Source organism: Oncorhynchus mykiss, chromosome 2, assembly GCF_013265735.2.
Source record: "Oncorhynchus mykiss isolate Arlee chromosome 2, USDA_OmykA_1.1, whole genome shotgun sequence".
In the NCBI taxonomy this organism is placed as follows: Eukaryota; Metazoa; Chordata; class Actinopteri; order Salmoniformes; family Salmonidae; genus Oncorhynchus; species Oncorhynchus mykiss.
This window is the reverse complement of record NC_048566.1, coordinates 41730682-41743125: the sequence shown is the minus strand read 5'-3', so window position 1 is coordinate 41743125 and position 12444 is coordinate 41730682. Positions and strand designations below refer to the sequence as shown.

The window sequence follows — 12444 nt, the reverse complement described above, 5'->3', positions numbered from 1 at the left end:
TCCTGGATTTAGAAGCTTCTGATAGGCTAATTGACATAATTTGAGTCAATTGGAGGTGTACCTGTGGATGTATTTAAAGTCCTACCTTCAAACTCAATGCCTCTTTGCTTGACATCATGGGAAAATCAAAAGAAAAAAGCCAAACAAAAATTGTAGACCTCCACCAGTCTTGTTCATCCTTGGGAGCAATTTCCAAACGCCTGAAGGTACCACAGTCATCTGTACAAACAATAGTATGCAAGTATAAACACCATGGGACCATGCAGCCGTCATACCGCTCAGGAAGGAGACATGTTCTGTCATACTTTGGTGCAAAAAGTGCAAATCAATCCTAGAACAAAAAGTATCTATATCCAATGTGAGAAACGAGTCCTATATCGATATAACCTGAAAGGCCACTCAGCAAGGAAGAAGCCACTGCTCCAAAACCGCCATAAAAAAGCCAGACTACGGTTTGCAACTGCACATGGGGACAAAGATTGTACTTCTTGGAGAAATGTCCTCTGGTCGGTCTGATGAAACAAAAATATAACTGTTTGGCCATAATGACCATCCTTATGTTTGGAAGAAAAAGAGGGAGGCATGCAAGTCGAAGAACACCATCCCAACCGTGAAGCACGGTTGCATCATGTTGTGGGGGTGCTTTGCTGCAGGAGGGACTGGTGCACTTCACAAAATAGATGGCAAGGAAAATTATGTGGATATATTGAAGCAACATCTCAAGACATCAGTCAGGAAGTTAAAGCTTGGTCACAAATGGGTCTTCCAAATGGACAATGACCCCAAGCATACTTCCAAAGTTGTGGCAAAATGGCTTAAGGAAAACAAAGTCAAGGTATTGGAGTGGCCAACACAAAGCCCTGACCTCAATCCTATAGAAAATATGTGGGCAGAACTGAAAAAGCGTGTGCGAGCAAGGAGGCCTACAAACCTGACTCAGTTACACCAGCTCTGTCAGGAGGAATGGGCCAAAATTCACCCAACTTATTGTGGGAAGCTTGTGGAAGGCTACCCGAAACATTTGACCCAAGTTAAGCAATTTAAAGGCAATGCTACCAAATACTAATTGTGTGTATGTAAACGTCTGACCCACTGGGAATGTGATGAAAGAAATAAAAGCTGAAATAAAAGCTGAAAGAAATAAATCACTCTATTTTTGACATTTCACATTCTTAAAATAAAGTGGTGATCCTAACTGACCTAAGACAGGGAATTTTTACTAGGATTAAATGTCAGGAATTGTGAAAAACTGAGTGTAAATGTATTTGGCTAACATGTATGTAAACTTCCGAATTCAACTGTATATACACACACCTATAAATAACTACAGATGAAATTGACAGCTGAAATAAATAAACATCAATAATACAGTTAGCTAGTTCATTTGTTGAGCATTTTTTTTTGTAGTTACATGTTTGAGAGTACAGTAAAATGTGCAAAGTAAGGAAACACAAAAAAAAGTGTCCATCTTAAAAAGAAAAAAAAGTGTAGATCCGTATCCTTCAAGATGCGAGCAAGGGGAAGTCATGAAGACATGAGAGAATAAAACATGGAGATGGTAGAGCTCTCAAGGGCATTTATGGACCCTGCTTAAAAACAGTTCAAATGCTTCCTTCTTTCCTCCCATCCTCTGTGTTATCACTGATCTAACATACTTGGATAGAATAAAAGCAAAGGTTCCACTTCATAGCTTTCACCATTCCAGACATGACAGATCAGTGATTACTTTAAAAAGGGGAAGGAAACATTTTCAAAGTATTCAAACAGGGCCAGTGTACTGCCAAACAGCATGTATTTTTCCGGTTGTGCTGAAGCATGGAATCGGCAGTGTATCTATTGGGTAAAGCTCGACTTAGGCTAGGAATGGAGTCCCATCTGCTGACCCCTTTGTTTTTTTTTAGGCCATCAGTGGAGCATCTACATCTTCCAGTTGAGATGGCTGGATGACTTTACACACCCTGCAGCGTCCAGTTTCCGACCACTGTTGCACATTTTCGCCAAGTTCTGTCGATTGCAGAGAAGACGCCAGTCAGTTAAAGCAAACGACGATAAGACAATTATTATTGGAAATTCCACATTGTCATGCTTACATTAGCAGCCCTGGCAATGCTGTTGGGAGACTGTAAGGCAGCGAGCTCGTTGAGGATCCTCTTCAGATCATTATTGTCAGGAGGTGCTGAAAGGAGATAGGGAGGCAGACAAAATGAAAGTTGGTGCAATAATTTCTCTTATTTAAAAAAATAAATAAAAACACTTGGTATTATGGCAGGTATGAGGTATAAATATGCATAATGTGTGCGCGTTTATGTACCTGGCACAGGTGACTGTTGCTGAGACTGAAGCTTTAGGTATGAATGCTCCAGCAGCTCCGCGATGGAAATCCGCTCTCTTGGGTTTCGTACCAAGCACCTCTGGTGGTAGGGAAAAAAAACATAACCCACCAGATCCCATGTATCCATGTCATTCACACTAAATCAAAACTCAACCAAAAAGCCAATACATTGCAGAATGAATGGAATCGCTCACCTTCAACACATCCAGCAGATCCTTCTCTGCAATGTCAGGGAACTCCATCTCATGGGTCGGGTCAATGATGGCGTGTAGCTTGGTGATCTGGTTGGTGATGGTCTGGAATGGAGTCTTCCCATAGGTCATGCAGTACATGATGCAACCAAGGGACCACACATCACCTTTAGTACTAATCTATGAATCAAATCAACAGATTCATTATACATCATTAAACATGCATAATCTTCCAACATTGATATAAATGAGTTCATATGGAATATGCATGTATTAAAAATACATTGTTTTGGATAAGAAGGAAGGGACATCAGCGCACCTTAGAGCTTGCCTTCCCTGGCTGGGATGAAGTGTCTTTGATGGCTTCAGGGGGCATGTAGTTCAAGGTCCCAACCTGTGTTTAGGATTTTTTTCTTGAAGATCAATATCCTTATTCTGGAAAGCTTCTGGTTATGTACACATACATTATTAACTACAGTTGGAGATGGGGGTTGTGCTCTTACCTGAGAATCTTTCATAATGCTTGTCACATCAGGCTGGATGCTGTTTGCAATGCCAAAGTCAATCAATTTCAGCGAGGCATTCACAATCACAAAATTGGCTGGCTTCAAGTCACAATGGACAATACCTACACAAAAAAAAAGTTACAGAAAAAAGTTAAAAGGCTTGTCGTAGAGACTGCAATGCTTGGGTATGAGGAACTTAGAAAACATAAGGGATACTGATGAAGAGAGATACAGAGGTCAAGATAGATGGAGAGATAATAACCATGTTTGTGGATGGTCTGGACTGCCTCCAGCATATTCTTCCAGTATAACTTCCTCTCCAGCGGGTTGATAGTTTTACGGTTGCGTAGCCAGGTGCTGAGGTCCAGGTTACCACATTCCATCAGCATGTAGATGTAGCTGTTGGTTATTTCACTGGAATAAAAGAGATAAAAAGCACTGCTCACTGGGAATCACATGACATGTATAGTGGGATGGAACAGAGGACCACAATCAAAATACGTTGTGTCGGGGCCTCCCGAGTGGCACAGTGGTCTAAGGCACTGCATCGCAGTGTTGAGGCGTTACTACAGCCTGGGGATCGATCCCAGGCTGTGTCACAGCCAGACGTGACCGGGAGTCCCATAGGGCGGCGCACAATTGGCCCAGCGTCTTCCGGGTTAGGGGAGGGTTTTGGCCAGGGGGCTTTCCTTGGCTCATCGCGCTCTAGCGACTCCTTGTGGCGGGCGCCTGCAAGCTGACTTCACTCGTCAGCAGAACTGTTTCCTCTGACACATTGGTGCAGCTGGCTTCAAGGTTAAACGAGCAGGTGTTAAGAAGCAGTGCAGCTTTGCGGGTCATTTTTCGGAGGACGCATGACTCAACCTTCGCCTCTCCCGTTGGGGAGTTGATACAAGATTGATGACACTTGATGACACAAGATCGTAACTACCAATTGGACATCACGAAAATGGGGTAAAAAAACAAACACATTTGAAATACGTTGTGTTATTCTTAATTTTTAAATTTTATTTAGGCCATGTGTATTTTATTTTTATGTACGTACCAGTACCACAAGTTTTTCTTATGTTTTGGATATATACGTATGTGTATGCATTTTCATCAAAAAATATAATAAATGTACCCTAGCTGAATAAGTCAGAGTAGTGAACACTCACTAATCATACAGCTTGATGATCTGATCACTGTACTGCTGCAGGCGATTGAGATGCTCTATCTCGTTCTTGTAGCTCTCCACTGTCTGGGCATCGGCCTCCTCCAGGTTCACATACTTCACAGCAAACAGCTGATTACGTTGGTCCAGAACCTGGTACACCTGAAAAAACATCCAATTAGCCCAAAAAACACCTGTAGTACTTCCCTGGTATCTTCAGGTTTCAAACCAATTGAAACAGGGAAGTACCATCTTAAATTGTCCAACAAGTAAGTTGTCTGTTTTTTGTTTTCCGTTGCACAATGTTATGAGAGCTTTTGTTACATTGTGCCCTAATGAACAAGACAACTAACCCCTACCTTACTGGATCCACCTCGGCCAATCATCTTCAGGACGAGGAACCGTTTGCCCTTTATCACAATGGACTCGTTTGAGAGAGCAACGGCAGAACCCTGAAGTAACAGACAAGTGCAGAGTCATTCAACCATAGAGTCCACATTTCATTTGACAATAGGCCTATAATTTAAACAGCAAACTCACAAAAAGAGAACATAACTAGGGCCATGACTTTGTTCCTCCTGACCTGACTGCGTTTTGCCTGTTCAGGTCAAGTGATCAGGGAAATCCCATGGATGGCATTTGTGGTTTACCTGGTGGGTCTGTTGGGCATAGGACACCTGGCTGAGGGGGGTGCACGGCTGCTGCTGGGCAGGGCCGGCTTTATGGGCTGCTGAGAGAGGGCCCGCATATGGGGAGTTCCTCTTGACCCCAGGGGTAAAGTAACTGTGAAGAGAGGGGAATTCAAATGTCAAAGAAAGTGCTTCCCATCTTTCCTCTGGATTCCAAGACTAAATGCACTCACAGATCTCACTACACTGTCTGCCGTGACTGTTACTTACGCCATGTCACAGTATGGATGACAGTCTTAAATTTGCATTATGACAGTTCAGATTTAAATATGATAATTTTTCCACAAGGTAGTTCTCAAAGTAACTTTAGTTCAACTATATTTTTCTTGAGGGCAGCTTTAATGTAGCTCAACTTCTTGCAATGGGAAGTAATTGGTAATCCCCAACACTGACAATACCATTTCCTAATATCTCAAGAGCTGAAATAGAATCATTAGATTATGCTGATTAGGATCATTGTACAAGAGCTGTTATGTTATATACATGTCCTATCCAGCCCCTCACCTGTTGGCCCTGGTGTCTTTGTAGTTGGGCATCTGGCAGGCGACGGGTGGGTTGAGTCTGGACGGGAGAGGAAGTGATGGGGTGGGTAGAGAGTCCACCAGACGTGGAATGGGCGTGAAATCAGGAGGGGTGTGCTTCTCCTGATGACGACCAAACACACACACAACGTTAAACTCAGGAGGTTAAAATAGAAGAACCCAAAAGAAAACAAAAATATAAGTGTTGAGTGTCAAAACAGAGGCCAAAAGAGAGAGGTTTTAACTCAGTCTTAAGAATGAACAAACTAAATTGGAGTTTGATGCCAGCACATTCTATGTTGATAACATAGTTGTAACCCCAAAAATAAAATGGAAAGACAAACCTCTGGAGACACGACTCTGCTTACATGGGCTGGTATTTTCCACCCTGAAGACAGCTCCATGCTAGAGGGTTTGGGCTGTGTCTGGCTCAGAGGTAAACGGGTGGGAATCTCCAGCTCCCTCTCTCTACCATAGTTTGACAGACTCAATGACCCGTGAGACAGTGGCTCTAAAAAAAGAAACACACATAAGGCATCTCAACTAAAACTTACATCAGGTTTGCAAGCTTTAAGCTTGAAGCCGTTATCACTTTGTAATCAGGATGAACAGGGTCATGTTCATTAGGTACCAAACAGGAGAAAACAGAGAGGGACTCTGTTTTCCATTCCATGCCCTAATGAACACCACCAAGACATACAGCATAATTGACTACATTTAAATGAAACCTACCTGGGAGACTCTCTCGGTCTTCTGCGGGGAGAAACTGATAATTCCCAGCTTTTAGTTTCTGCATTGCAGTCTCAATTAGTTCAGTGGGCTTTGCGTTCACCTGGAGGCCTTTCTGTAGTATTGACGTGCCTTTCTTGACCTGAGCTTTTGGAAGAATATGAACAAAAATCTCTTTAGTATTAAAATATAAATGTTCAGTGTCTAAATCATATATTATGCACAATCGTTTATGTAAAATAAAAATAAAAAAGAGCAATCTACCTCGAGCAACCTCAAACTGAGCATGTGCTATGTGCACAAAGGCAAAGCTTTTGCAGTTGGATCTCGCAACGATGAAGTTGTCCCGAGCATCATCTGGGTCATCAATGCTACAGAGGACATTTTTTTAAAAAGTAAAAAATTATACAGTCATCAAACCAATTCTAGAACACTGGATAACGTATGTGAATATATGCAGTTTTTTTTTTTATACCCAAAAACATCCTGAAGTACACTCACCCTTTGAGTTCAGCATATCGGACCAGCATCTTGGCATAGCTCTCACTGTTGCTGTACATTCCCAATGGCAGTCTGGAGAAGACTCTGGAATAGCTGTCCTTCAGCTTTAGGAGAAGGTTGGTGTCTGTCTGAGGATTGCCCCTCTTCTCCAGCTTGGTCAGATACATCCGGCAAGCCTCAGGGGAGTTGGAACCAATTATCTGGTTTATATTGTCAGTGGTATCTACCATTGAAACAGCAGAGAACATAAACTCGATATGCGTGAGAATACATTTTTTCCCCAAGTTTACCATTCCGTTAGTGCGCACCTCTATGAATATGTTGGTGTGCGCCAACTAATGCTTCTCACTAAACAAGCATTTTTGCACCGTCATCAACTAGGCCAAAATGGTTTCACTTCAATGTAAAGGTACTGTACATACCTTCCATCCTAGTGTCATCTCTCCTATCTTGCCTGTGCAGCAGTGTAGTGGTGGAGTCCACAATTCTCATGTCCTTCCATGGGCATGGCTCAGGGCTAATGATAGGTGTCTGAGAGAGCAAATCAACAATGATATATATGACTGTCCCAATCAACTCCAGTCTTTAAAATAAGATTATGTAAGATGTCACTTTACTCTCTCCATGTTATTGTATATAATTGTAAACAGTTGGGCCAGGCACTAGAAAATTATTCAACAATCTATAATTACCACTGAAAGGTGGGGATTTTCATTCACAAACCTTTAGATTGAGGAAATCCCCATCTTCAACACGCTTCTTGGCCGAGGACAAGGATAACATCGCACTTGAACCAGAAGTTTGCCTAAAACAAAGTTCCATTCATCAGTTTAGGCTTTGTAATCCTGTGTGTTCTGATAGTGTTCCCTTGACATCGGTAAAGAATGCTTACCTGGACAAGCTACTTGAGATGAGAGCCTCCATCTTCACTTGTCTTCCATCACTGTCATCATCATCCATTTCTGAGATTGCCTGTAGTCTACTGCTCTCTCTCCCTGCCTAGAGGCAGGATAATAAAGAACAGGATATTATTTAAAACCAGAGAAGTGATAGAAAAACTACTTTAAAACTAGGGGTGGGAATATGCCAAGCACCTCACGATATGATATTCTCATGATACTTAGGTACCGATACGGTATGTATTGCGGTTCTCACGATTCTATATGCATTGTGATTCGATACTGTGATTTAATTGCAATTTGATGTTCCAAACATAACCCTCATTATATGTCTGCTGCAGAGACAAGAGAGAGCCATAATAAAAAAAAACAAGTTTTGATCAGTCATGAAAAAAAGATGAGACAAGATGTTGGCTCACTATTTAAAAATAATATGGAGAACAAGCTATAGGATGAAAAGTATCCGGGTTTTGCCGCAGGTACAGCCAACTAGCACTAGCTAACGCTACCTAACAAAAAACAATCAATACTTGTCAAAGTATCGATACAATATTATCCCAAAAAATATTGCGATATGTAACTGTATCAATTACCACCACCCCAACACTACTACTAATAAAAACTAACCATGCCAACGGCTCTCTTTCGTTGAGAACCAGACCTCCAAGCTGGAACCTTGTCCTCTCGGGGTCCATTCCGTGGTTCCATTGTTCTAAGAGAATGAGAAGACCTGTGTCAATTGTTTTTCACGAGACAGAATAGAAGAATGTAAAGGAAAACAAAGAGAGAAGCTTGGTGTGAGAACTTGGAACTGTAAAAAACAAAACACTTCTTTTACCCTGAAGAAAAAATACTGGAAAGCTGCAAGTCGCCTGTACAGTCGGAGTTTCTCGAGACTTTGCGAAATTCTGTTCCATTTTTCGCAGAACCATGTGTATTATAAGTTGAGACTGAAGGAAAAATAGTTTTGACAAAACATTAAGACAATTAATATACAGTACTAGTACACAAAAGTAGCATAAAAGCTGTGATTGCATTAAAAAAAATCTAGGCTGAAGAAACATGGTCATGTATTTATTTATTATATAAATCAAGATTTTTTTCTTTTTTACCTTTATTTAACTAGGCAAATCAGTTAAGAACATATTATTTTCAATGACAGCCTAGGAACTGTGGGTTAACTGCCTTGTTCAGGGGCAGAACAACAGATTTTTACCTTGTCAGCTCAGGGATTCGATCTTGCAAAATGTTGGTTACTAGTCCAATGCTCTAACCACTAGGCTACCTGCCTCCCCGATGGTCTTCAGGTTAATAAAAAAACAAACCTGGTACATTTTCCTTATCCTCAGAGGAAAGAAGTTCTGCTTTGCCCAAAGTCAAGTTCTGCATAGCAGCCTCTAGCATGTCGTTGGGTTTGGCACTCAGTTCAATGGCCCTCTGAAGTATCCAAGTACTTTTCTTTGTGTTGCCTTTTGAGATGGGGGAGTAAAAAATAATAAAAAATAAACTTACTGACTAGATGTTTTCATTTATTTAACTAGGCAAGTCATTTAAGAACAAATTCTTATTTACAATGACAACTCACCGGGAGAAAGTGGGTTAACTGCCTTGTTCAGGGGCAGAATGACAGATTTTTACCTTGTCAGCTCGGGTATTCGATCTATCAACCTTTCGGTTACTGGCCCAACGCTCTAACCACTAGGCTACCTACCAATAGTACTTTCCTGCAGCATTATGGAGTTTCTGAATGTGAGCTTCACAGATTGGACTGATGCATGTATCGTCAGTAAATAAATAAGATGTTAGAGATACAATAGTTGCTATGAGTGTATGAGTATTTATCAATATGAGAAAGCTGGTAAATCCATGGAGCTAAAGTTTAGTAAATAACCCAAATTGTGTCATCTGTGTGTATAAATCATCTACGACAGTCAAACCTAAGATTGTTGTGCATCTCTCTACCTTGAGACAGTTCAAACTGAGCATGTGCAATGTGGACAAAAGCAAAATCCTGGCAGTGTGTAGTCGCAACATTGAAGTTGTCCTCTGCCCCCTTGGTGTCTTGGATTCTGAAAGATATTAAAGGACTCATTTGACAGACCTAAACTAAATACTAAAAAGAGCTCTTTGCAAAGGGGCAATCTGGGATTGGTACATCCATTTTTTGGATTTAAACTAGGAAATTAGCCATTGATTTTTGGAAGAAAATACATTTACTAGTATACATTTCTCATGAGCTTAGTTCAACTGTCGTAATCCATCAGAACCCAACATCTAAACTTATTTGTAAACCATGTAATTGTAAACAAAGACTGAATAGCTTCAAAACATGGATAAAACTATAATTTTGAACTCATGGATGGTCAGTCCTTGCATCCATGAATTTGAGTGGTTAAATTTCTCTAACCTTATCCCTCAGCTGCTAACCAAAAAGTGTCAGGGCGCCCACTTTGTTGTTTTCCCGAATCCCAGATTGCCACTTTAAATATTATTAATACACCCTACACATTGTATTTTTAACTGATGTAGCTAAAGTACAATCACAGAGGAACATGTTGCAAAACAAGGCTCAACCCTCTCATAGAAAAGTATGATCACGGATCACTCACACATACAGCTCTGCAAATCTGACCAGCATTCTGGCATAGCTCTCATTTTTGCAGTGTTTTCCCAGTGGCATAGTTGAGAATACACGGGAATAGAAGTCTGTAAGCTTTGTGAGATGACTAGGATCCAAGTGAGGGTCTCCTTTCTTCTCCAAATCCATCAGATATGCGAGACACGTTTCAGGGGAATTTGAGCCAATGGCCTGGTTGATATTATCAGTTTCATCTGCATGAAAATGCGAGGAAAAAAGACCATTTACAGTACCAATCAAAAGTTGACACACCTAGTCATTCACTGGTTTCTCTTTATTTTTTACTATATTGTAGAATAATAGTGAAGACATCAAAACTATGAATTAACACATACGGAATCATGTAGTAACCAAATGTTTTAGCAATAAAAATACTTAATATTCTTCAAAGTAGCCACCCTTTGCCTTGATGACAGCTTTGCACACTCTTGGCATTCTCTCAACCAGCTTCATGAGTAATGCTTTTCTAACAGTCTTGAAGGAGTTGCCACATATGCTGAGCACTTGTTGGCTGCTTTTCCTTCACTCGGCGGTCCAACTCATCCCAAACCATTGAATTGGGTTGAGGTCAGGTGATTGTGGAGGCCATTGTGATGCAGCACTCCATCACTCTCCTTCTTGGTCAAATAGCCCTCACACAGCCTGTAGGTGTGTTGGGTCATTGTCCTGTTGAAAAACAAATGATAGTCCCACTAAGCGTAAACCAGATGGGATTGCATATCGAAATTCACGCAATTCATGTGTGGTTCCCACACATGCAAAGATCATTTGTTCACCTACTCTGTCGCACAAAGACACAGCAGCTGGAACCAAAAATCTCAAATTTGGACTCATCAGACCAAAGGACAGATTTTCAGCGCTCGTGTTTCTTGGCCCTATTGGTGTCCTTTAGTAGTGGTTTCTTTGCAGCAATTCGACCATGAAGGCCTGATTCACGCAGTCTCCTCTGAACAGTTGATGTTGAGATGTGTCTGTTACTTGAACGCTGTAAAGTATTTATTTGGGCTGCAATCTGAGGTGCAGTTAACTCTAATGAACTTATCCTTTGCAGCAGAGGTAACTCGGGGTCTTCCTTTCCTGTGGTGGTCCTCATGAGAGCCAGTTTCATCATAGAGCTTGATGTTCTTTCCTACTACACTTGAAGAAACTTTCAGTTCTTGAAATGTTCCGTATTGACTTGTCACAACACAACTGATTGGCTCAAATGCATTAAGAAGGAATGAAATTCAACACATTAACTTAACAATGAACACCTGTTAATTGAATTCCAGGTGACCACCTCATAAAGCTGGTTGAGATAATGCAAAAATGTACAAAGCTGTCATCAAGGCAATTTTACAGTTTTGGTTACTACATGATTCCATAGTTTGTCTTCACTATTATTCTACAATGTAGAAAATAGTGATACAAAGACAAACCCTGGAATGAGTAGGTGTTCAAACTTTTGACTGATACTGTATTTGCAAACTTAGTGGTCTTATATACGGGCATATCATTATGTACAATATATGACGCATTTTGTCTTCGCCATGGAACGTATTAAAACGTGTTATTACCTTCGATTAAATATCTTGTTTTAATTCGGTCGAGCTTCTGACATAACATGGCAAGTTGGTGCTGTCTGTCTGTATGCTCCTCCTCCAACATCTCTGCAGAATGTAGCTAATATGTTGAGGCAGCTAACGTTACTGTGAGCCTAGCTATCTATACACACAAATATGACATTACGCTATAGTGCGATATATACTTCTGATGTGTGAATTAACAAGCAGAAAACGGACCCTGGTGTAAATAACCAGCTGGTTGGGATATGTGTAGCTAAGTTAACGCCTTTAGGTATCTAACCATCTGCATATTGTCTGGCCAAAGCAAAGCTAGCTTAGCTAATAACGTTAGCTACGGGTCGTTGCGGAGCACAAAGACGTGCAAAGCTAAAAAGCAATCCAAATCACTTTTTTTTTACACCGTACATTAGATTAAAACGAATCTCACATTTTCTACAAATGTACTTTCACGTGAAAGAATTATACTTCATTACAAAAAAACGTATGTTTGTTCATAACACACTTAGTTTAAAAATCACCACTTCCAATTACTTCGTAAGCTCATTGGTCAGTTTATATGGTTGACTACGCCCCCAAATATTCGAAATACTCCTCCCACTTCGATGAAAATGATTTGAAATTATGCTCCGGGACTCCGGCCATCTGACCATCCGTTCCAAGGGTTCAATTAGAAATCGTGCGGACCTGAATATAGTTGATGATCCCTGCAATATTGCAATG

The 12444-nt window shown here is 40.8% G+C and overlaps 1 protein-coding gene across 1 annotated transcript; it reads right to left on the bottom strand.

Annotated features, from left to right (window-relative positions):
* Nucleotides 1-1215: 1215 nt before the first annotated feature.
* Nucleotides 1216-12441, bottom strand: LOC110489869 (dual specificity protein kinase Ttk). The gene is made up of 24 exons (XM_021562824.2): nucleotides 11716-12441; nucleotides 10131-10353; nucleotides 9484-9590; nucleotides 8847-8990; nucleotides 8360-8471; nucleotides 8149-8233; nucleotides 7515-7621; nucleotides 7346-7427; nucleotides 7045-7153; nucleotides 6623-6845; nucleotides 6386-6492; nucleotides 6125-6268; nucleotides 5737-5903; nucleotides 5376-5515; nucleotides 4833-4965; nucleotides 4542-4634; nucleotides 4187-4344; nucleotides 3292-3443; nucleotides 3027-3151; nucleotides 2843-2917; nucleotides 2527-2703; nucleotides 2312-2411; nucleotides 2091-2176; nucleotides 1216-2004 (listed from the first exon to the last, which is right to left on the bottom strand). Exons 1-24 carry the CDS (start codon nucleotides 11804-11806, stop codon nucleotides 1918-1920), a joined length of 3027 nt encoding a protein of 1008 aa, XP_021418499.2. The 5' UTR covers nucleotides 11807-12441; the 3' UTR covers nucleotides 1216-1917.
* Nucleotides 12442-12444: the final 3 nt, after the last annotated feature.

Excerpts from the sequence above, each read along its gene's own strand:
- LOC110489869 (XM_021562824.2), bottom strand. The coding sequence starts at position 11,806 with ATGTTGGAGGAGGAGCATACAGACAGACAGCACCAACTTGCCATGTTA. Across the intron at positions 8,472-8,846 it reads GGATAAGGAAAATGTACCAG|TCTCAACTTATAATACACAT; the intron begins GTTTGTTTTTTT and ends TTTTTCCTTCAG. Across the intron at positions 7,154-7,345 it reads GGGATTTCCTCAATCTAAAG|ACACCTATCATTAGCCCTGA; the intron begins GTTTGTGAATGA and ends TTGCTCTCTCAG.